This window comes from Urocampus carinirostris, chromosome 14 (genome assembly GCF_059441175.1).
Source record: "Urocampus carinirostris isolate Australia breed hairy pipefish chromosome 14, RoL_Ucar_1.0, whole genome shotgun sequence".
NCBI lineage: Eukaryota > Metazoa > Chordata > Actinopteri > Syngnathiformes > Syngnathidae > Urocampus > Urocampus carinirostris.
Window position 1 is genome coordinate 12,644,515 of NC_142362.1, and position 22,997 is coordinate 12,667,511.

At 39.6% G+C, this 22,997-nt stretch overlaps 1 protein-coding gene across 1 annotated transcript in view; it reads right to left on the reverse strand.

Annotated features, from left to right (window-relative positions):
• The window catches only part of sh3rf3 (SH3 domain containing ring finger 3), a 162,782-nt gene that overhangs the window by 46,585 nt on the left and 93,200 nt on the right, over nt 1–22,997 (reverse strand). Inside the window, exons 2-3 of the mRNA XM_088352643.1 lie at nt 15,713–15,988; nt 3,043–3,138 (exon numbers count right to left, since the gene is read on the reverse strand). Coding sequence (XP_088208769.1) covers nt 3,043–3,138; nt 15,713–15,988 — 372 coding nt within the window. The remainder of the gene's footprint in view (nt 1–3,042; nt 3,139–15,712; nt 15,989–22,997) is intronic.

Consider the following 22,997-nt stretch of genomic DNA (forward strand, 5'->3'; position numbering starts at 1 on the left):
TGGTGAAGACTAGCATTGTCTTCTTCTTAGCTCTAAACTAGTATAGTCTTTTTCTGCTCTTCGTCGAAAACTAGTGTAATTTTCCCGTTTGCTGAAAGCTAGCCTCATTTCTTCTGTGGTGAAGACTAGCATTGTCTTCTTAGCTCAAAACCAGCATAGTCTTTTTCTGCTCTTCGGCGAAAACTAGCGTGATTTTCCTGTTTGCTGAAAGCTAGCTTTGTCATCTTTTTATCCTAAGACTAAAGCCATCTTCTTCTGCCCGAATTTTTGCATGATCTTTTTCCGAACTTTCTATTATCATTGTCTTCCTCAAGGGAGAAAGCAAGCATCGTCTTTCTCCAAGCTGAAAACTACTAGAGTTTTCTTCTATGCCGAAAAGAAGCGTTTCCTAATTTCTGCCAGGAGAACTAGCGTAATCTATTTCCACGCCTAACGTTTAATTATTTTCCTTCCGCGCCTAAAGCGTGTTTTGTTGTCTTAGCATTAAACTACTGTAGTATAGTCTACTTCTGCCCCTGAAATGTCTTCTGTGTCAAAACGAGGCATTCTTTTTCAATAATTTAGATGTAAAGTTACGTAAACTGCAAAAACACCAGTCTGACGTACGTTTTTTCTTTATTAAATATGTATTTTTAGCCTACTTACTGTACACTCCGGAGCGACGTAAAAATATGTCACATTGTCCTCTAGGTCAGACTATTTACGATGTTATTTTAGGCTTTTTAAGTCGGTATTTAAAGACAATGGCCCCCTAATGATCCTTTTATCTATACATCCTTTTCCTGACTAGACCAGAGCGCCCCTTTCGGAGATAATGGTCCGCAAATGTAATCATCTGTACATCTGCGCGATATTGACCATCTTACCAAATGATTTGTAAATGCATCAGCTGATTCCGTTTTGTGCACACAGACACAGGCTCAAGTCCAGCTGCGTCTCATTTATTAGCGTGTTTGGTGCTTTCTGCACCGACATGTGTCGCTGCCCCTGCTGTTTGAGAGTGAGAGAGCTCTAAATTATTGATGTATCTCTATTTAAAAGGGGCTCCTTGGATTGATGGATATCTGACGCTTCAGTACGGGTGGCCCTTGGTGGAACGATTATAGCTGAGGTTGTTTTTATAAGACAGCTCCTATGGAGGAAATGTAATGTTATTGTTATTTTCCAGCCTTACTTTTTTAGTACATAAAATCAAATGTGATGTCATGTAAGGTCCAGCAGTGACTACACTTCCTGAAGGTGCTTGGGAGGAAAGAGGCAAGAAAAGTCATGTTCATCTGTACAGGTATAGCCCTTAATCACAAGGAGTGAGTCTCAAAAGGCTGCACAGATCACAGACTATTGCACACTACAGACTATCATTGCACCATCCCCTGATCTGAAAGCTACATGAGGGCAAGGAAATACTCAAAAACCTCAGCATGAGATGAAGAAACCTTGAGAAGGTGTCATGAACCGGAACAGGACCAGAACCCAAATGCGTGACGTTTCTCACACAAGCCTTTTATTTTACGGGAAATGGGGAGTCATGCACGTTAGGCAGCAGTCTGGCGTGGGATGACTGAATTGATATCGATACAGGATATCGAAATTAAACAGGACAAACTAGACGGGAATGAAAACTGGAGGGAATAATAAACAGGACAAAAATAGATGGGAAATACAGGCAGGAAACCGACGTCTTGCGGGGCAGAGGTTTGTTGACGGACTGACAACAGGCGAGTAACAGGACTGGGCTTAAAAAAGGACAGGGAACCAATCCGGTAGCCCTCACCGGCTGGCGCCAAATGAGTGGACACAGGTGATGCAAATCAGTCATCATGACAGAAGGGACCACATACGAGGTAATCCTCCTTCCAGAATGACCAGGTTGCAATGGATGAAGCATAAACAAACAATACACAGACATTTTAAACATGAAATATAGGTCATTCAAACAAGCTGAAGGAGAAGCTGATGGAGAGCATCCTAAAATACTGCATTACGGCTGATGGAGAGCATCCTAAAATACTGCATCACGGCAGAATCCTCTGCAGAGGACAGGAAAGCCCTAGAGAGTATTATGAACATGGCCCAAAAGATCTCCGGCTGCTCCCTGCCCAGCTTGGAGGACGCTGCCAGCTTTTGCTACCTGGACAAAATCCTGAAGGACTACTTACACCCCCACAAACGACTTTTCAAACGGGAACAAATGGAACACAATATTCTTGTTTTAAGTGCAAATACACCGGTTTTAAGAGCAATACCCCAGTTGTGTACAGTTCTCATTTTAGATTTTTCTATTTATTATATTTTATATTGTATATTTTACCAACTGGAGTGCAACCTTAATTGCATCATAGCAACACAATGATGATACAGGTGATTTTGATAATGGCGTAAATGTTAAATATACAGCGTATTTCAGGATCTTGATTATTTTTCAAATCAGTTTGCAAACCTGATGAGTTTATTCTGTTTTTAATATTTGACACCTATAAAGGAAATTGAATAGTCAAGTCAAGTCATATATATTTGTGACGCCCTTAATCACAAGGAGTCTCAAAGGGCTGCACAGACCACAGATTATTGCAAACCACAGAATATTATTACACCATCCCCTGATCTAAAGCCTACATGAGAGCAAGGAAAAACTCAAAAACCTCAACATAAGGAAACGGAAGAAACCTTGAGAACGGACCGCACATGAGGTAATCCCCCTTCCAAGATGACCGTAGGATTCCAGTTGGTTAATCTGACTATTATTGCTTTTGTTTTTTGTTGTTTTGACGATTATGCATTGTTTACATCATTGTCACATTGGCCAATCAGGATCTGCGTTTGTAACCTAGGTGAATAAAAAGAAAAGGCTCACTGGAAGAATTTTGGAACAGGTTGGAACAGGTTTGGTCCTCTTCTGTTCTTCATGCATGTTAAACGTTCATTAATGTCTTATCTCCTTATTTTGAGTGTCTACTAAACTATACACGTATCAAAAACGACATCTGATTACCAATTTAAACATAAAATGAGGACGATTATTTGCGATTTGTGTGAGTTTACCTCCACGTAGAGGATTGGGAAGATTCCAATCTTGTCTCCCAGCATGCCTTCTGCCCAGTTTTCATCTACCCTTCTGATCACCGTCAACACTTCATCCTTAGAAGGCGGGCGAAAACACAAACACAGAAAATCGATGGTTAAATCGTTCCACAAGAATGTGCAGTTGAATCATTTCACATGTTTACTCATTTTTTAACAAGGCAGGTTAATATTTGACGGTCAATATTGGTTTGAAAACCGCTAGCTTAATGCTAACGCTCAATGGGAAACGCCATAGACGATACATATTTAGTGTTGTTTTAAAATAAGGGGTAGTCTCAAACACGTTTTTAAATACCAAGACTGATTCTTGAATCTTGGGTAATCAATAACAGAGCTGCCAAGCATTGAAAATTATATTTCAGAATGGGTGAAGAGAATTTTCATATTTAGATTTTCCTTTCAAGAGTAGTATTCTAGAGTGCAATTTTTAGGTTCTTAGACATTGTTATCACTTAAAAAACTGCAAGCAACCAAGTAGTGATCATGGATAACTCTATTGTATAAATTTGGTATGAATATAAATGTTGATATTTGTAGCAAGCTATCTAAATTCACACATTCCTTGAATTTTATTAGATTTTCAGGGTCTTTATTGAAAATTTGTATTTCGTAATAGTTAACTACGTACGATTCTTAGTACTCTATTTGGCAGCTTGATACCACAATACAGATACCAGTAGCACCTACAATTATCATAAACCCCCCAAATAACAGTTATGCCTTTAAATCCCAGCAATTTATCTTTAAATTTACCCCAAATCAATAACTGTAATCTCTAAGAGTAACGTATTAAAATATGGCTAATATCTGAAACATTACCAGTGATCTAGACATGGAGACAGTCATTTGCAAAAAAATAAATAAATCCTCCTTTCTGTTTTTTGTCTTTTAATTTTTTTACCCTTTCAACCCCGTTTCCCCCTTTCTTAATTTTTCTGAATTTACTCTAATACAATCCAATGTCAACTAATGTAAATATATCTATGGAAAATATATGCTTGCTACATTTAATGGTCATGAGAAAAAAATGTACATTCCACACAAATATTTGGTGGAATAATTATTTAAATGATTTAGTTTTGTGAATCACCCGTGCCCGCTCATTTGGCGCTAACCGCTACGGGCTCTGATAGGGTCCCTGTCCCTATTTAAACCCAGTCCTGTCAATCCCCTGTTGTCAGTCTGTCTGCGAACCTGTGTTTATACAAGGCAAGCCTTTTTCGACCTTGACTCCCGCTTGTCCCGTTTTTGCTCCCGTTTGTCTCGGCTACGACCTGTTTTAATCCCGACTACGTCTGCTCTCCCGTCCCGGCTTACGACCCATTTTTGATCCCGACTATGTCTACTCTCCCGTCCTGGCTCACGACTCGTTTCCGACCCCGACCACGCTCTGCTCTCCCAGTCCCGGCTACCAACCAGTTTTTCCGTCCCTGACACCGCCATCGCTTGCTACGGAAGATCCACTTCTTTGTTCGGATCACAGTCCGAGTCCGAGAACGACTTGCTTCCCGCGTCCCGCGAACACCGGATCGTGGGCGCAGCCCTTCCTCTTTTTTTCAATAAAACTTGTGGTAAACGTTACGCAATTGGGTCCCGTTTCCGTTCTGTTTGTTTTTCTTATACTTTACTTTTATAATGATAGTTTTCTAATTATATCAAAATGTAAATTTGAAAAAGATCCAAACGGTTTCTAGGTCACCATTATGAATTATTATAAAGTACCGTATTTTCCGCACTATAAGGCGCACCTAAAAGCCTTTATTTCTTTCAAAAGCTGACCATGCGCCTTATAATACAGTGCGCCTTATATATGGATCAATATTAAGTCGCAAAGTCTTGCAACTAAAGCAAGCAGCCGCCGACTAGATTTTCCCCCGAAGGCGAAGTCGTCCGCGGTGTATGCTGGGATTTATATACCGGCGTTTCATTTCCTAACCAATGTGTCAATCATCATTTGAATCAGTCACTATTGGCTAAAGTTATTCGGAGGAAAAGGGGGCGGATCCTTTTTAATCATTTACAGGCTCGCATAGGCTAAACGGGGGAAACAAAGCCTGCAATTGGCTGAAAAAGACTACGGCATAGAGAAACATTTTTTTACTATTCTGTATTTGTAAGTATTTTACTCTCCTGGATTTACTACACTCACGGTTGTAAGAAGACCATGGTTACGTATCATTATTGAACGTGATGGCTGCAAGAGAACTTAGGTGAGCTTTATATTTTCCCGGTATCTTGTTTTAGAACGATCTTGATGTTTCTGTGATGAGTCTATTTTTAAACTAAATTCAATTCAAAGTGTTAATTGTCATATGCACAGTAAAGAACCCCGTTTCCCTGCACAATAATATTCTTACTTTGCTGTCCACACAGTTGCCAGCAAAAAATAAAATGGAAACCAAGAAATGTTTGGCATTTCTTGAATTCCAAGACTTTAAACTTTCGAATGATATTTGGAACGATGCATTTGAGTGATTGGTGACATCGTACAGACACTGTTTCCGTACATGTCTGAGACACGTATTTGCTTCTTTCCAAGCTTTCGGAATGTTAAGGGGGTAACAAGTTTGACTGAACTATGACTGTTTTGTCGACGTTCCCATTGTAGCGCCTTATAATCCGGTGCGCCTTATGTATAGAAAATATAGGACCAAAAACTATTTTTTGGGGGGTGCGCCCTATAACCCGGTGCGCTTTATAGTGCGGAAAATATGGTAATTAAATCCAAAAGTCTAAACAAAGTTCACAAATTCTCATAAATGTCTTAAACACAAACCTGGAAATAACAGAGTCATGGTTTTAAGAATTTGGATTGCTCGTATAAACAAATAAAGGAAAATCAATTAAAAAAAAAGTATTGCTTAATCATAAAGCTTTTGAAAACGTCCTTCTGAGTATTACTCCAGTATACAGAGCCACAGTTGGCGACTGCTGGATGTGCTTTCTATTTTTTTCAATAACTATGTGTTGCTTTACAGTCATGGTAACGAAACCAATAAAACTCACATCTCAAGCATCACTTTACACATTTTTTCACAAGACCAGTGATAGCGCGTCTTGACAAATGACATGTTATCTTAAAAAAACAGTCACCAAGAAATTGTATTTATACTCAAGAAACAATGCTACCAACGTCATTCGACCAATCTTCGTAAAAATCGTTGAGTAAGTACACGCTTCTTTTACGATGTTTTTTCAGGCCCGCTATAGAACGCCTTGTATAGCTCATGGTACTCTTTGAGCTTTGTTCCAAGGCGCTATTTTTGGAAAGGCGAGGGCAAAACCGCCTGAAGACAAAGCTGTATTTTGGGGTGCGCGTGAATGAATGTTCTGAGCCGGATCGACTCAGTCCGAAAGAATTTCTACTTTTGACTATCGTGGGTCTCATCTGTTTTTAATATCGTGTGAAAATGATCTATAACTTAACTCCAAAATTTGTCCTCTTTCATCAGCAGGATTAAAAAAAAATGATTTGACTTCCTTTTTTTCTCTTTAGAAGAAAGCAACAAAATAACATTTATTAACAGATCCCTGTGAATATCAGATTGTAAGGCGTACTTGATCATAAGCCACACCCATTGACTTTGTAACTAATAAATATTTTGAACATAATGCACGTTACCCACAGGTACCCACATTGTCAAATTAGATATTTACAAAAAAAGACATTACACAAAAATATCATTTTCATTGTATTTAAAAAAAATGCTTAGAACATTTTATGTATTTATATATCTTGACTTTGCTATTTTTTTTTTCTTTTTGATTTTGTATAGTGTGCACATGACAGTACTGGAGTGCTTCTTTCCACAGCTACCGGCGTGTGGTGCTATGAGAGCTCACCCAGCATCCACCCCAAAGGAGAAATATGGCTTCTTCTTCCTTGTTCGTGTGTAAACATACTATACTGTATCTCCAGTGTGCTAAGAACTCGGACATTTTTTTTCTAATATCTCCTGCATTCATTCAATATGGTTGGTGTAAAGTGTAAAGAAGAGGCGAGTTGTTTCTTTCGAAATGAAAGTGGAATAAGAAAGCTCGATGCGGTTGAGAAAATGCTTGGATGGCTTTTTTTCAGCCACTTTTTACCACGGAGAAGGAATGTTCTTAACTCTTGAAGCTCATCTTCCAAAAGTAAGTTAAACTTAACTTTATTCAACTTTATAGAGCATATTATTTAATTAAATGTTCATTTTCCAGGACAAAACAATATAGGTTACTTATACAAGCCTTGAACATACTTATATAAACCTTAAACATACAAAATATAGCACTGAAGCAACTTACGAACAAATTCAACTTACAAACGATCCTTTCGTGAGTACGCCAGCGTCTGTACATCGGGCACGGCTAGCTTAATGCTAATGGTAATTTTCAATGGGAAACTCCATAAACAAGCTACCACAATGTATTTTCTTTTGTCAAAAAGGTTGATATTTAATGGTCAATTGTTGGTAGCACTCGATTTGTAACAGGCATGTTTTCGACCACCTATAAATGTTTTTCAAATGTGTTTGTTTTTTATACCAAAGGAACAAAATATTTGAAATTGAAAGATAAATATAGAATCCAGATTATAAAGCGCACTTGATTATAAGCCGCACCCATTTACTTTGTAGGGTATAAAAAAAAACATTCATATTCCGCAGGTAACCATGAGATATTTACAAATGCAGTAAGATCAGGTAATTGTGCAATTTTGTAATTGTAATCCTGTGCAGTCCTTCGAGACATTTTTGTGATTAAGGGCTATATAAATAAATGTGACTTGACTTGACTTGACAGTACACGGAAATAATTATCAAGGTTTTAATAACACAGTTTCTTTCCAAACTATGCCTATGATCTTGACTTTTTGGTATTTATAAAATATACTGTCCTACTTCAAGGGAGAAAGCAAAGATATTGAGTAAACAGCATGTTTTTTTTTCAAAGATAACATTTGGTTGGCATTTTCCTGTGGCACACAAGACAAAGTCTTATTATGGTTTATCTCCTGCATTTTTTGATGAACTGTACCCATATACTAAGACACTTACTAGTTATCATAATAATAATGAATAATCCATAAACCACACATACACACACTCCCTTGTGTGTTTGTCTACTAATCACAGAATACGAAGGTCTTGGCTGGACCATTAGGGCGGCGGAGATAATGTAATTCTGCTAAATGACTTTGTATTAGTCATAGTGAGTAATTACCTTCCCCGCTGAGAAAACAATTACATAGACGCTGGTTTTGCGAGAACAACACACGTTTTTGCACACGCCGCATATAACAAAGCGGCGACGACTTCTATCATCTGCTTGTTGATACGCAGGGTTGGGTAGGGTTACTTTAACTTGATTACTTTCAATTACTTTTGGATTACTCCAATACCAAATATGCTAATAAAAGACAAAAGAAACTAAATATGAATACAATTATGACCCACAACGCAGTGGTTAGGTCATTAGATCGAACCTCCTGTGTGAAGTTTGCATGTTCTCCCCGTGCTTGCGTGGGTTTCCTCCGGGCACGCAGGTTTCCTCCCACATTCCACAAACATGCATGTCAGGTTAATTGGCCGGTCCGAATTGTCCCTAGGTGTGAATGAGCGAGCGAGTGAGTTGTCTGTCCCCGTGTGCCCTGCGATTGGCTGGCAACCAGTTCAGGGTGTCCCCTGCCCACTGCCTGGAGATGGCTGGGATGGGCTCTAGCTCCCCCGCGACCCTAATGAGGATAAGCGGTACGGCTAATGAGATGAGATGAGATGAGATATATATATATATATATATATATATATATATATATATATATATATATATATATATATATATATATATTTCAACAAGGTTTAGTTTGCATTTTTAAAGTTGCGTCGTGTAAAATAAGTTTCAGTATCATTTCAGCATTAGTTGACGGCACTAAAAAATGTTCAGGGAGTTGTATTGGAAACCCCGGGCCGTAGTTTGGACATATTTGATATAGAACAGGGGTGTCAAACTCATTTGAACTCGGGGGCCACACGGTAGAATAAACATTCTGTCGGGGGCCGGACTAGTAGATTAAAGAGAAAGAAAAAGAGAGATAAAGAAATAAAAGAAAGAGGGAAGGAAAAGGAAAGAGGGCGGGACAAAGATAGAAAAAGAGAGAGGGAGAGAGCGTGAGAAACAAAAGAGATAAAAAGTCGTGAGAGAGGGGGAAAAGAAATGGAGAGGAAGAAAGAAATCCAAAGAGGAATAGAAAGACAGAAGGAGAGAAAAGAGTAAAGAAAGCGCGAAGAGAAAAGTAAAAAAGGAAGTTAGAGCAAAAGAAGTTAAAAAGACACAGAGAGAGAAAGAGACAAAGGGGAACAAAGGAAGAGAAAAAGAGAGACACTGAGAGTGGGAGAAAAGAGAGAGAGAGAGAGAGAGAGAGAGAGAGAGAGAGAGAGAGAGAGAGAGAGAGAGAGAGAGGGAAATAAATACAAGCACAGTGTCTTTGTGAGAGGAACCTGGCTTTGGCAACATCAAGTTGACATATTACAACCCCAGTTTTTCTCTTGCGCTTCTCTGAGTGTTGTCTTGCGGGCCGAATTCAATCCCTTAGCGGGCCTGATCTGGCCCGTGGGCCTCCTGTTTGACACCTGTGATATAGAACATCTGGTTGTACTGTTTAGATAGATGTCTAAGACAAACTTATCCCACAAATAGAGTAACTGGGTAATCTAAAATGAAAATAAATCCAAACAGCTTGCCAACATCATTTTTGCCGTTCCATGTATTCCGTTACTCCCCAAGCCTGCACAAAATTGAGTAATTGTATTCATATTTAGATTATTTTGTCTTTTATCAGCATATTTGGTATTGGAGTAATCCAAAAGTAATTGAAAGTAATCAAGTTAAAGTAAGCCTACCCAACCCTGTTGATACGTTTAGCCCATAAATTAAAAAAATAAGTCGCATTTAAAAATTGTGTTGCACTCAGTAAAGACTTTGTGAAGATCGGAAGCGTTTCGCAAAAGCGTGAATAAAATGAGCCGAGTGTGGTAATGACTGTTTACACCAAACACGGAACATGCTTGTGGCGGTAGCACACTCTCTCATTTGGGTTCTCGGCGTTCCCGTGATTTCTTTTCGGGAAGAACATGGGGAGTATAATTTGGTCAAATCAGGAGCAATTGAACATGTCATTCATTTTCAAAGGTGGGAGATTTCTGGGAAAAATAAGGTATGAAATGTATTGGAATAGTTGCAAGATTTTATGAAAAAGATAAGCAATATTCTAATTTCAATCCATCAAAAAAAGTAAGGTTGTATTCAATATGTGTAGGTCTAGTATCCTCAGATAATTTGCTCATTTTACTATAAAAAAAAGAACATTTCATGATGACTGAATCGGATCACAAGTGCCCGGTCGTTTGCGCCAGCCGCTGCGGGCTGCCTGATTGGTTTCCTGTCCTTTTTAAGCCCAGTCCTTTCGCTTGCCTGTTGTCAGTCCGTTAGCGAACCTCTGTTTCTACAAGACAAGCATTTTGACTCTGACTCCCGTCGGTCCCGCTTTTTGCACCCGTTTTTCTACCCGTCCGTTCCTGATCTCCCCGTTTGTCTCCAGGTACTGACCAGGTTTGCTCTCCCGTCCCGGCTTACGACCCGTTTTTGATCCCGACCACGTTTTTGCTCTCCTTTCCCGGCTATCGACCTGTTTTTTCCATCCTTGACACCGCCATCTCAGCTACGGGAGATCCACTTCTGTATTCGGATCACGATCCGATTGTGTGAGCGGCTTACTTCCCGCATGCAGCAAGCACCGGATCGCGGGCGCTGCCCTTCTTCTTTCTCTCAATAAACTTGGTGGTTAACACTACGCATTTGGGTCCCGATTCCGTTCTGGTCGTGACAGAACATACCAATATAAATTTGTATAATGAGCAACACTATCTGCAAACAGAGCAAATGGGTTTGGTTTTTATATTCTTTAAAAAGTTTCATCAAGATTCACGTTCCTGTCACTAACTTTGTTATATAATAATCATATCTTGGGGTACAGAATCTCATACACTCTCATATTTTAGTGATTCATTTGCTTTTTTCCAAGTGAAAGGTTGAAAACATATTGCAAACTTTTGAGACTGTTTTAAATGAGTTAAAAATAAAAATAATAAAAATAATTCATTCTTAAATAGGGTAGTATCACAAGTGATAAGTCATTACTGATTTGGATAAAGGTTTGCCCATCTTGGCTGCAGAATAGCATAAAACGGGTCATGAACGTGGTGCTCATGGGAATTAGGTATCTAAACACATGAGTAGCTCACCGGTGACAGTTCATTGCGATTATCTAGAAAATTTAATTTCTAACTGGCTTGGTGTTTTAAGGTAGACTGAAGGTAGACTTTCAACCATACTTCTCATAACTACAACCTGAAAATAACTTGTAATAATAACAAAGTGACAACATAGAAATAAGATGATTTGTTATTTGAGATACAGACCCTGCCCCTACTACTAACAAGGTTCTGGACATTCGTTCGTAAGTTGAATTTGTTCGTAAGTTGCTTCAGTGCTCTATTTTGTATGTTTAAGGCTTATATATTATATATGTATAAGTAACCTGTATTTTTTGTACTGAAAAATAAACATTTCATAAAATAAAGCTAAATAAAGTGAGGTTTAACTAACTTTTGGAAGATGGGCTTCAAGAGTTAGGCGCCATCCTCCTACGTGGTAAAAAGTGTCCAAAAAAAGCGATACAACCCTTTTCTCAACCTCATCGAGCTTTCTTATTCCACTTGCATTTAAAAAAAAAAACTCTTGCCTCTTCTTTACACTTTAAACCAAGCATATTGAATGGATGCACGAGATATTAAACAAATATTTCTGAGTTCTTAGTGCGCTAGAGCTACAGTATAGAATGTTTACGCACAAACTAGGAATAGGAAGCGGATTTCTTCTTCGCGGTGGATGCTGGTTGTTCTCTCACAGCGCCACCACACGCCGGTAGCGGCGGAAAGAAGCACTACAGTAATGTCCTTTACTCGGAAAAAAATGCACACAACACAAAATCTAACTTAAAGCAATGTCCAGATATTTTTCGACCTCACGAAAAAAAATATCGCATCTGCTGTTTATCGTAAGTCGAATGGACGTAAGTAGGGGAGCGTCTGTACATATCAAACTGGTATCTACGTTTTGTCTCTGGGATAAAACATACTCGGCAGCAATTATGTAACACAAATAAAAACAAATGATAAAGTTGTGTTCTCTCCTCTTTCACTGTGGCGCTTTTCCAAATAAAAAAGCCGAATTGCGATGTTTCTGGATGGCAACTTTGAAAGGAAAACATTCTCCCGGGACGACAGCATCTTTTAGTATTCCGAAGGTGTTCCTCCTTTCTTTCAAGACAGTCTGTTATCTCTGTTCCCACGCACGATGATAATTACCAGCTTCATTTTGATCACACAGATGACAATGACCTCATATCCAAAGAGATGCGGCGGACGTTACCGGTGAGTATCAAAGTAGCTCCAACAAAGCTCTAATTCCGGATTAAAGTGACCTGGAAAGGAATCCGTCTGGTGTTTCTTTTTGACGTGCCTCGGAAGATCATAGCAACGAACGATTTCACTCGCCGCTGAGATCGTTGTCGGGAAGATAACGCCACAGTCGGAACGTGATCCGATTATCGATTGACGAGTAACGCGGCACAGATTTTGAAATGATTTAAATCCAGGCTGATCTCTATCAAGAAAAAACTAAAAACAGGCTAACACCAGTGTGTCTTGAGACTTTGTATGTTGTGCCGCATAAAAGTGTCCTGCTGTAATCCTTCGTTTATCGAAGTAAATGGGGACCAGAACCCCTGACGATATACAAACATCCAAATAGGAGAGATAATGGAATGGACCCCACTGTTACTGTTCATTTTAGGAGGAAAGAATGTCAAAAAAAGAACTGCCATGCAAGAAAACAAATTTTCTCTCTAGGCCCCCGCTCTTGCATTCGTCAATTGGGGATGATAGATCGTAGCCAAAACAGCGCAGTTAATTTTATGTGACCCACAATGAGACGCACAAGCCGCATGAAAGCAGGAAAAAAAAAACTTGCTCTGCCGGGCCCTGTTCCTAGCAAAATTGGACTGAGGATAATGGATTCCCGTCACACGGACGCTGTTAATTTTTAGAGAGAGAGAGAAAGTAAAAAACGAGCCACCACACATGACACAGATTGGCTCTCTTGAACCCCCTCTCTCAGCAATAGTCAACTTGGGATAATGGATTACAGCCAAACCCGTGCAGTTCATTTCAGGCAGGTCTCAATAGCATGCTTCAGCAGTTTGAAATGAAAAAAAAAAATGTTCTGCAGGCCCTTGCTCTCAGAAATAGTTTACACGCAGATAATTAAATCGGCCGCACTTACGCTGTTCATTTTAGGAGGGAAGAATTTAAAAAGGAAGCGCCATGCAAAATTTTCTCTCTCTGCCCCCGCTCTCAGCATTTGTCAATTGGGAATGATAGATCGCAGTCAAAACAGTGCAGTTCATTTTATGTAGTCCACAATGGCACGCATAAGCTGCATGAACACAGGGGAAAAAGGCCCCTCTCTCAGCAATATTGGACTGGAGATAATGGATCCTAACCACAAAAACGCTGTTAATTTTTATAGGGAAAGACCGGAAAAAATGAGCCACCTCACATGACACAAATTGGCTCTCTTGACCCCCCGCTCTCAGCAAGAGTCACATAGGGATAATGGATTAGGGCCGAACCAATGCAGTTCATTTTAGGCAGGCCACAATGGCATGGTTCAGTGGGCTGAACTAAAAAAAAAAAAACGCTCTGCTGGCCCTTGCTCTGAGAAATAGTTTACCGGGATATAATGGAATTGACCACGCTGTTGCTGTTCATTTTAGGAGGAACGGATGTTAAAAGGAACCGCCGTGCAAAACACAAATTTGCTCTCTCTGCCTCCTCTTTCGGCATTTTTCAACTGGGGATGATGGATCACAGCCAAAACAATGCAGTTCATTTTATTGGGGCAACAATGGGACGCGTTAGTGTCCTGAACCCCTCCCAAAAAAGCACTCTGCCGAACCCTGTTCTCAGCAATATTCAACCAGTGATAATGGATCGCAGCTCTGCTTTTGATTCTAGGCGTGCCAGAATGAATGAATAGAATAGAATAGAATAGAATGGCACACCTTTCGACAATAGTATTTTCTGCCAATCCCTGCTCCTAGTGAGATGGAGAATTAATGGATTGCAACCTTACAAGTGCAGTTCACTATTTGGGGGAATGGACGGCAAAAGTAAGCTCTTCTGATCCCCGTTCACAGCATAATGCGTTAAACTGGAATATGAATTGCAAAGCAGTGAGGGATTGCAGTATAATTAGTGAAAACAAGTTCCAAATTAGTGTCAAACAGAACACTATTGTTGAGTCAACAATGTAACAAAAAAATTTCATATCCAGTGGATACCTATTGAAGAAACTTGACCAAATTTAGATTACCGTATTTTCCGCACTATAGGGCGCACCGAGTTATAGGGTGCACCTCCAAAAATAGTTTTTGGTCCTATTTTTTTCCATACATAAGGCGCACCGGATTATAAGGCGCTACAATGGGAACGTCGACAAAACAGTCAGATAGTTCAGTCAAACTTATTACCCCCTTAACATTCCGAAAGCTTGCAAAGAAGCAAATACGTGTCTCAGACATATACGGAAACAGTGTCTGTACGATGTCACTCAAATGCATCGTTCCAAATATCATTCGGAAGGTTAAAGTCTTGGGATTCAAGAAATGCCAACCATTCCTTAGTTTCTATTTTCTTTTTCGCTCGCAACTTTACTGTGCATATGACAATAAACACTTGAAACTTGGAATTGAGTTTAATTTAAAAAAAGACCCATCACAGAAACATCGAGATCACTCTGAAACAAGATACTGGGAAAATATATAGCCAGAGTAGCTCACCGAAGTCGTTGCGTTCAATAATAATGTGCAACCATGGTCCTATTATATCCGTGAGTGTAGTAAATCCAGGAGAGTAAAATATTTACAAATACAGAATAGTAAAACATGTTTTTTCTATGCCGTAGACAACCAAACTTGCTATTCACATTCATCTTTTTCAGCCAATTGCAGGCTTTGTTTTGCCCCTTTAGCCTATGCGAGCCTGTAAATGATAAAAAGGATCCGCCTCCTTTACCTCCGAATAACTAGCCAATAGTGATCGATTCAAATGATGACTGACACATTGGCTGGGAAATGAAACGCCGGGATATGTATCCCAGCATACACCGCGGACGACTTCGCCTTCGGGGGAAAATCTAGTCTGCGGCTGCTTGCCTTAGTTGCAAGACTTTGCGACTTAATATTGATCCATATATAAGGCGCACTGTATTATAAGGCGCATAGTCAGTTTTTGAAAAAAGGCTTTTAGGTGCGCCTTATAGTGCGGAAAATACGGTATATAGCTACAACAAACCAAGCTTCTCTCAATGATTTATAGGCCTGGTGGGTTGCCTGGGTAAGCATAAGACAAGTCACAAACTGTGGTCCATTTGAAAGTAAAGGACATCGATGAATAATCATCAACTTGATACCACACTATTGTTAAAAAGATCACAAAAATTTGAGAAAATAATAGTGTGTCCTGACCTTGCTGAACGCCAAGCAGTCTTTATCCTGGTCCTTGTTTTTCACCTCAAAGTCATAGAGCGCTTTGCCCTGGGGCGGGGTCTGGCTCAGGGGGCGCAGCAGCTGGATGTAGCTGGCGGGCAAGAAGCCGTGGCAACCGTTCAACTCCCCGTGGTACCAGTTGTCATCCACTTTGCGTCGCAGTATGATGATGTCACCCTTGGAGAACTGCAGGTCGCCCGGCTCTTTGCCCTCGTAAGAGTACAGGGCTTTCCCGCAAGGCAGTGCCGGGATGTTCTAAAGGAGAGGGAAGACGGACCATAAGGTTAGAGATTTTAATGCATATACATTTTGTATTTTCTGATTCAAGTTATACCCTTAGTTTGGGTCCGTAACTCTGCTGCCCGCATCATCACCAAAAACCCCTCTCGCCATCACATCACCCCTGTTCTTCAGCAACTCCACTAGCTCCCTTCATCCCACTATATCCCCTGCCCGCCTTAGCTCCATTGGGAGCAGAGCTTTTAGCCGCTCTGCCCCCCAGCTCTGGAACTCATTGCCGCCTGACCTCCTCAATTCTGTGACCCTGTCTACCTTCAAATCCGGACTCAAAACTCACCTCTTCAGACTTGCCTTTTCTTGACCCTCTGCCTCACATAACGCCCACTTTTAACTCTAATGTGTTTTATTTTCTATTTATTACTTGCCTGTTTTACTCTTGTTTTACGCTTCCTTTATTGTTGTGTTGTACTATATATACAGCAACCTTGGGTATCCTGAAAGGCGCTACGAAATACACTGTATTATTATTACTCAAAGCGTGTATACTAGGACTACACTCAGACCTTAAAGACAATGGCTTTAGTTGGACTCAGAGCTTGACGTATTTTAGACTAGGACATAGTGGACTCGTATGTAGGTACAAATTGAATGGGCTTGGACCCAAGTAAAGGCCCGGTCACACAGCCTTTCACGGGCTTATCGAGGCTGAATCACGGCCAGAAATTTCTGCCCGTGAAGCAGACGCTGTTGGACGCTTTCAGATCGCAATACAGACGAGATGCAGCAGTGCTTTACACGCGGTAAGAAATTGACACGCGGTTGGCCTCGCAAAACTTTAGACCACGGGTAACCGCGGGCGGCACACGTGGTACACACGAGGTAAAGACGCGGTACAAACGTACTAGGACGTGCTACGGCCACGGCCAAGACGTGGTTACACGCGGGTAGGATGCGAAATTTTAGCGGGTAATCGCGGGTGGAGCACGGTCATAGCACGTTTGTTCTGCGCCTGTATCGCGGTGTTATCACGTGCATTAGCGTGTGTACCGCGTGTAAGCCCGGTCAAACGCGATGCAGCCGCGGTTACCCGCGATAAGGACGCGGAACAGTCGCCGGCGTCTGTTTCGCGGGCATACCACGGGTAAACAGCGGGTTTAGCCAATTTTGCACATTTTCCACCGCGTCTGCTTCAAGGGCAGAAATTTCTGGCCGTGATTCAGCCTCGATACGCCCGAGAAAGGCTGTGTGACCGGGCCTTAAGACTCGTGGAGTTAGACTCATAGTGGATTTGGAATGGACAGATGGAATTGGACAAACTTTGCCTTAAACATTGAGGAACATTGACTCCACTGAAACTCAGAACAACTGAAATTTACTTGGCTTTAGACAATACAGGACGTTAAATTGGACCAAGGGAACATGGACTTGGAGTCGGATCAAGTGAACTAGGACTCAATTAAGCTTTTAACTCATTGGACTTGGGCTTGACTTAGACTGTGACCAAACCGACTCGGGTCGTACTGTGAGAACGAGGACTCCGCTTAGATTTCGACCAAGTTGACTTGTATGTTACCTAGCTTTGAAAGATTAGGGGACTCGGACATAACTTGGATTCAGACTTGTAGATGACTTTTCAATTTTGGTCAGACAAATGAAAACAAACCATCAAATCAAAAGATATTCTTAAAAAAATCAGGAACAGGACAAATCCTAAAAATGTCCAACATCCAGGAGGGACAAATCCGCATTAAAGAGACAATCACGTCTGCTACGGGGGAGTTTTTTCACCCCCTTGTTAACCCGTACCTTTGCGTAATATGTTGTGACGGGCTCGCAAATGAGGCAAAGAAAGTATCAAACGTGCTGGGACGCATTGCGCCTGAGCAGCTGACACCAAACTACATACTCTGGGAGTTTTTTTATTTTCTGGGAAAGAAAAAAAAAAGAGTTATGACAGGACCAGAATTTTAAAGACAGTAGGACTCACAAAAGTGTATTCTCAAAAGAACTCAAAAGAATATCCTCTTACGTAATGCCACAGAGAAGAAAGTAGTTCAAATAACACCTTAACAAACCCCGAGGTTGCAATTTCCATTGAACTGTTTCATTACGCTTTCTCATTTATGGAGGGGAAACTGTTCCCTGGTGAAGACTGTAGCAAATTGCTTTCAACTGAGTTTCATGGTGTTTGCTGGTTTTCAGTATTTCGGGTTTCCATTTTGCCTATGCGGTTACTTTATGATGTGGTATATGATGATATTACGGCCACTCAAGTCAAGAGAAAATTATTTTGCATGCCCAAGAACGTACAATGTTTCAACTTGAGGGTGTTCACACACATGCTTGCGTGACTTATCTGCCTATCTCCCATTGGTCGACTTCATATAAAAAGCTGGTCGCCATTGGTTGGGTCTAAGCTTCATGAAGATCCCAAAATGCACAAATTTCCCTCTCTTTGTTCAGTTCGGAAACTCGAGTAATACATTTTCATTTGTTTAGCCGTGTGATAAATTTAGAATTTAGTGGAGACTCAAAATAAGGAGAGAAGACATCAATGGATTTTTATCGTGGAAGGAGAACAGGAAAGAACTGTACAAAAAAACCATCACAATGCCAAATTCCAAATCTGTTCTCAAGGTCTTCCCCGAAATCTCCTAGGTTACCAAAAACAAATCTGCCCAAGAGGGTGTAGAAATTAAATTGTTGGCCGATAGTGACAAAGATATAAACTGAATGATACAAAAAAAACTAAATAAAGAGGAATAATGGTGGAAATAAATAGACCTGTTATTCAATGCAACATATATTGCAGCTTGGTCCTCTGGGAAGGTGGATTACCTTTTCCTTGCCCACATGCAAGTTTCAGATCAGCGGATGGGGTAATTATGGCCTGGGCAGTCCTGTTAGTGATTTTGTTACTTCTAAAAATGTATGTGACTTAATAACAAACTACCCTATGCAGTTTCCCTTTCAGCTGTCCAAAATTTAAAACAAAAGCAAGTAGATTAAACATATACTGTAACTATGGTTCTAACACTAACAGTGATGATAAAGGGAGAAACCAGAAGATCATAAAAAACAAAGAGATAATAAAGAGCTAAAGAAGATATAATACAACAATTGAGGCACATGCATCATTACTGTCACCAACGAATACAATCAAGACAATGGCTACGATTAAAGCAACAATGTATTTTAAGGGCATGACAATCCTTACAAGTAGGTGTTTTAAAATAATCTTTAATTATAATCTGCTGTCTCTTCTTCCCACGGCATCCACCCACTAACTCCACGGTACCAGTTTAAGTTACATCACACCAAAGGTACATAATATTTCATTTTTTCTATACGTGTATACTTAATGTTATTGAATCAATTACACATATATTACATATAAGTGATGGTAGTAATTACTATAGAGTAATGATGTATACAATTTTAATATTTTTACCTGGGATACCGGGGGTTTGGAGTAGATTAGCTAATTTCCATTGGTTTCTTTCACCCAATTTAATTTCAAAATGGAATGGATTAATGACCAGCTCAGTAGCCTAGATGGTAAGGCGCCCGCTTTGAGACTGGGAGGTTCGGGTTCGCGCCCCGGCCGAGTCATTCCTAAGACTTAAAAAGTGGTCGGCGGCGCCCTCTCTTGGCTGCGGCTGCATCGGGTCAGGTGCAATCGGGTCAGGTGCAATCGACATTTCGTTCTGTGTACATTGTTACACAGAATGACAATACAAGGAAATTATTATTATTATTATTATTATTATGTAACCTGGAGGGTGTAAGCAAGACAATCATAAACATTTGCAGCAGTCAGTACATTTAAACATAACAAAGACACCGTAGTGAATGATGATGTCAACATGTTATTGTGGCAGAATTTTGCGCAAATTATTGTCACAAATAGAAATGTGACACTCGCAGCGATTCTCTCTGGATGTCACTTAGAAGCAAACAGCCAGGGGGCTCCCCCAGCAGATTTTCTGAGATCAGTGGCGATGCAATGTGAGGGGGGAAACAACAAAACGGCAACAGTGCAAATTCAGTTACTGGTACCGCCATCTTCCGTTAGAACTATTGAAAAAATGCATGGTATTTATGAAAGGCTGGAGACCGCCATGACTGGGCAAAGAAAATACACACCAGTCAATGTTTTTTTTTGATTTGCTTCATATAAAAATACAGCTGATTATGGCTTATAGCCTACTAGTATACCTTTTCATCGTATTCCAAGATTTCACAATAATCCTCAATATTAAAACAATAAAGTAAAAAAATATTTCAGTTATTTGTAACAAATCCAAAATGTATGTCTTTTTAAGAAAAAATAATTTTGGAAAAACAAGAATATTGTCGAGTAAGCAACAAAAAAATTCCCTGTTTTATCTTTGCAACTAGTTTTCTTCCATTGACCAGCAAAATAACTGGAGCATTCATGCGAATCAGTAGGTGGCAGCAGATTACTATATATTTTTTTCTTATTATATTATAATATCTTCTCATAAGGTAGTACAGGGAGGTATATTAAATACTGTAACTTATTTTGTTTGATGAAGCTGGCAAAATAATAAATTAAAGGAAGTAAAAGTATTGCAAAGATTATTTTTTTTTCTCGTTATACAGAAAAAATGTTAGAACGTAAACATTATTTTCCACTGGCAGATATTTTCTCTCATCTTAAATATTGTTTTGTTGTTTTTGTAAAAAAAAAAAAAAAGATTACTTTTCCTTTCAAATTAGAAAACATGATAATTTTAAGGTGGTGTGAGTCATTTGTGGTGTCTGTAAAAATCTAAAAGTAGAATTTTATCACACACATATTAAGTATGTGTTAACAATGACCAACTGAGTTTAAAGAGCCATTATTATTTTCTTATGTCTTACCTTTAGTACCGCTGTTCTGGGACTTACAACACATTAGGAAGCAGTGAATGGGGATGGGGGTCGTCAGAGGAGGGGAGGAGAGTGATTTCATGCTCATTGCCATTTTCTTATGAGTGTAGTTTGAAAATGGTGAAAGTAAGAAAAGGCCTATTTCAAAATACAGTCCATATTCCAACACAAACCCCCAAAAAGATGCAAAAAGAAGAGTTTATTAATACTTGAGCAATAAGCTGATTGAGGCTGCGATCATAACTTTAAGCCAGGAGCAGCACTGAGTAGCAAAATTTCAAGCTGCGGACACAACCTTTAAAAAAAAAATACAATTTTTAAATATTTTCCACGGACGGTGTCCGCTGAGATTCTTGGATGCAAAGAGGGTGCCTTGGCTCAAAAAAAACATAAGAACGCACTGTATTACAGTATATGAACATGTCTGTAAATAGCATTATTTTTACAGGTTTCACTATTCCACCCCGCCCCCGCACACAGAGCTGCTGGGAGAGGAGAATTCCACTACCCCCCTGTGGTGCAGTAATTAGTGTTGGTGGACCTCAGTAATGGCCAGCCGGTATACGAATGGGTGTGTACGGGCATAAATGCAATGACATTGACCACAGCTATGCGGCCTAACCCTTCCCACCCATTCCGATAGAGTATTTCAATTAAAGAGTGTCTCAGGTTGCAGACTGACTTGCTAGTGCACTAAACGTCCATGTTTACCCTGGGTGTTTTTTTTTGGTCAACTCTTAAACCAGTCCCAGCTACATTTTTACAGCAGGGGTGGGCAAACTAGGGCAAACCACATGCAGCCCGTCAGGCTTTCACATCCAGCCCACCAAACCAAAATGGTCAAAACCTAATGACAATATGTATTATATATACAGGGTTGGGTAGGGTTACTTTAACTGGATTACTTTCAATTACTTTTGTATTATCCCTATACCAAATCTGCTAATAAAAGACAAAAGAAACTAAATATGAATACAATTATGACTCACAACACGTGGTAAGCTTTCTCTCCTGACTTTGATCTCTTTGATCTCCGGCAAAACGAACATAAAATGCGACAGAAACAAAATGAAAATAAATCCAAACAGCTTGCAAACATCATTTTTGCCGTTCCATGTATTCCGTTACTCCCCAAGCCTGCACAAAATTCAGTAATTTTATTCATATTTAGTTTATTTTGTCTTTTATTAGCATATTTGGTATTGGAGTAATCCAAAAGTAATTGTAAGTAATTCAGTTAAAGTAACCCTACCCAACCCTGTATATACTGTATACATACATAATGGTAAACTAAATACTACTGATACATGTTTTTGGGTGCAAACTTTGTCCCCAGTGTCCCTTTGTGTGTCTACAACAAAGGGACACTGGAAATATTAAATACATGCTACAAAACTAAATATCAAATTTAGTGCTTGAAAAGGGACCTATTATTTTGCTTTCATTAAAAAAAACAAAAACTAAAATGACAAAATGCTGTCAGAGAAATATTACACCAGAAATACCAGAAAAATACAAATAATTCAAAAATTATTCTTCAAAAACACTACAGTCCAACATTACCAGTACAGAAATATTACAAGAAAATACAAACAAATTCTACTACAGAAATATTACGGAAGAAACATTGCAACAATACAACTACAATAATACTGCGAAAATCCAACCAACATAGTACCAAAATACAACTTTAGTATTCTACAAAAAAACTACAATGGAAATACTACAGACATACTACAAAAGTACAAAAGAAATGCTACAAAATATTTCAAAAATATTAAAGTGGAAATCCTAAAAATACTATTGCAGGAATACTCATGATACATTACATAAAAAAACTACAGTAACACCAACAAAATATGACAGAAATACTACAAAATTCGACTGCATACTTTCAAATACTTAAACATACAACTACAGTAATACTACAAAACTAGATATCTTCTTTTTCTGTAATTGTGAACATTTTAAAACCAATCTGCACCGGTTATCCTCAGTAGGGTCGCGGGGGTGCTGGAGCCCATCCCAGCTATCTACAGGCAGTGAGCAGGGGACACCCTAAACTGGTTGCCAGTCAGTCGCAGGGCACACAGAGACAGACAACTCACTCGCTCATTCACACATAGGG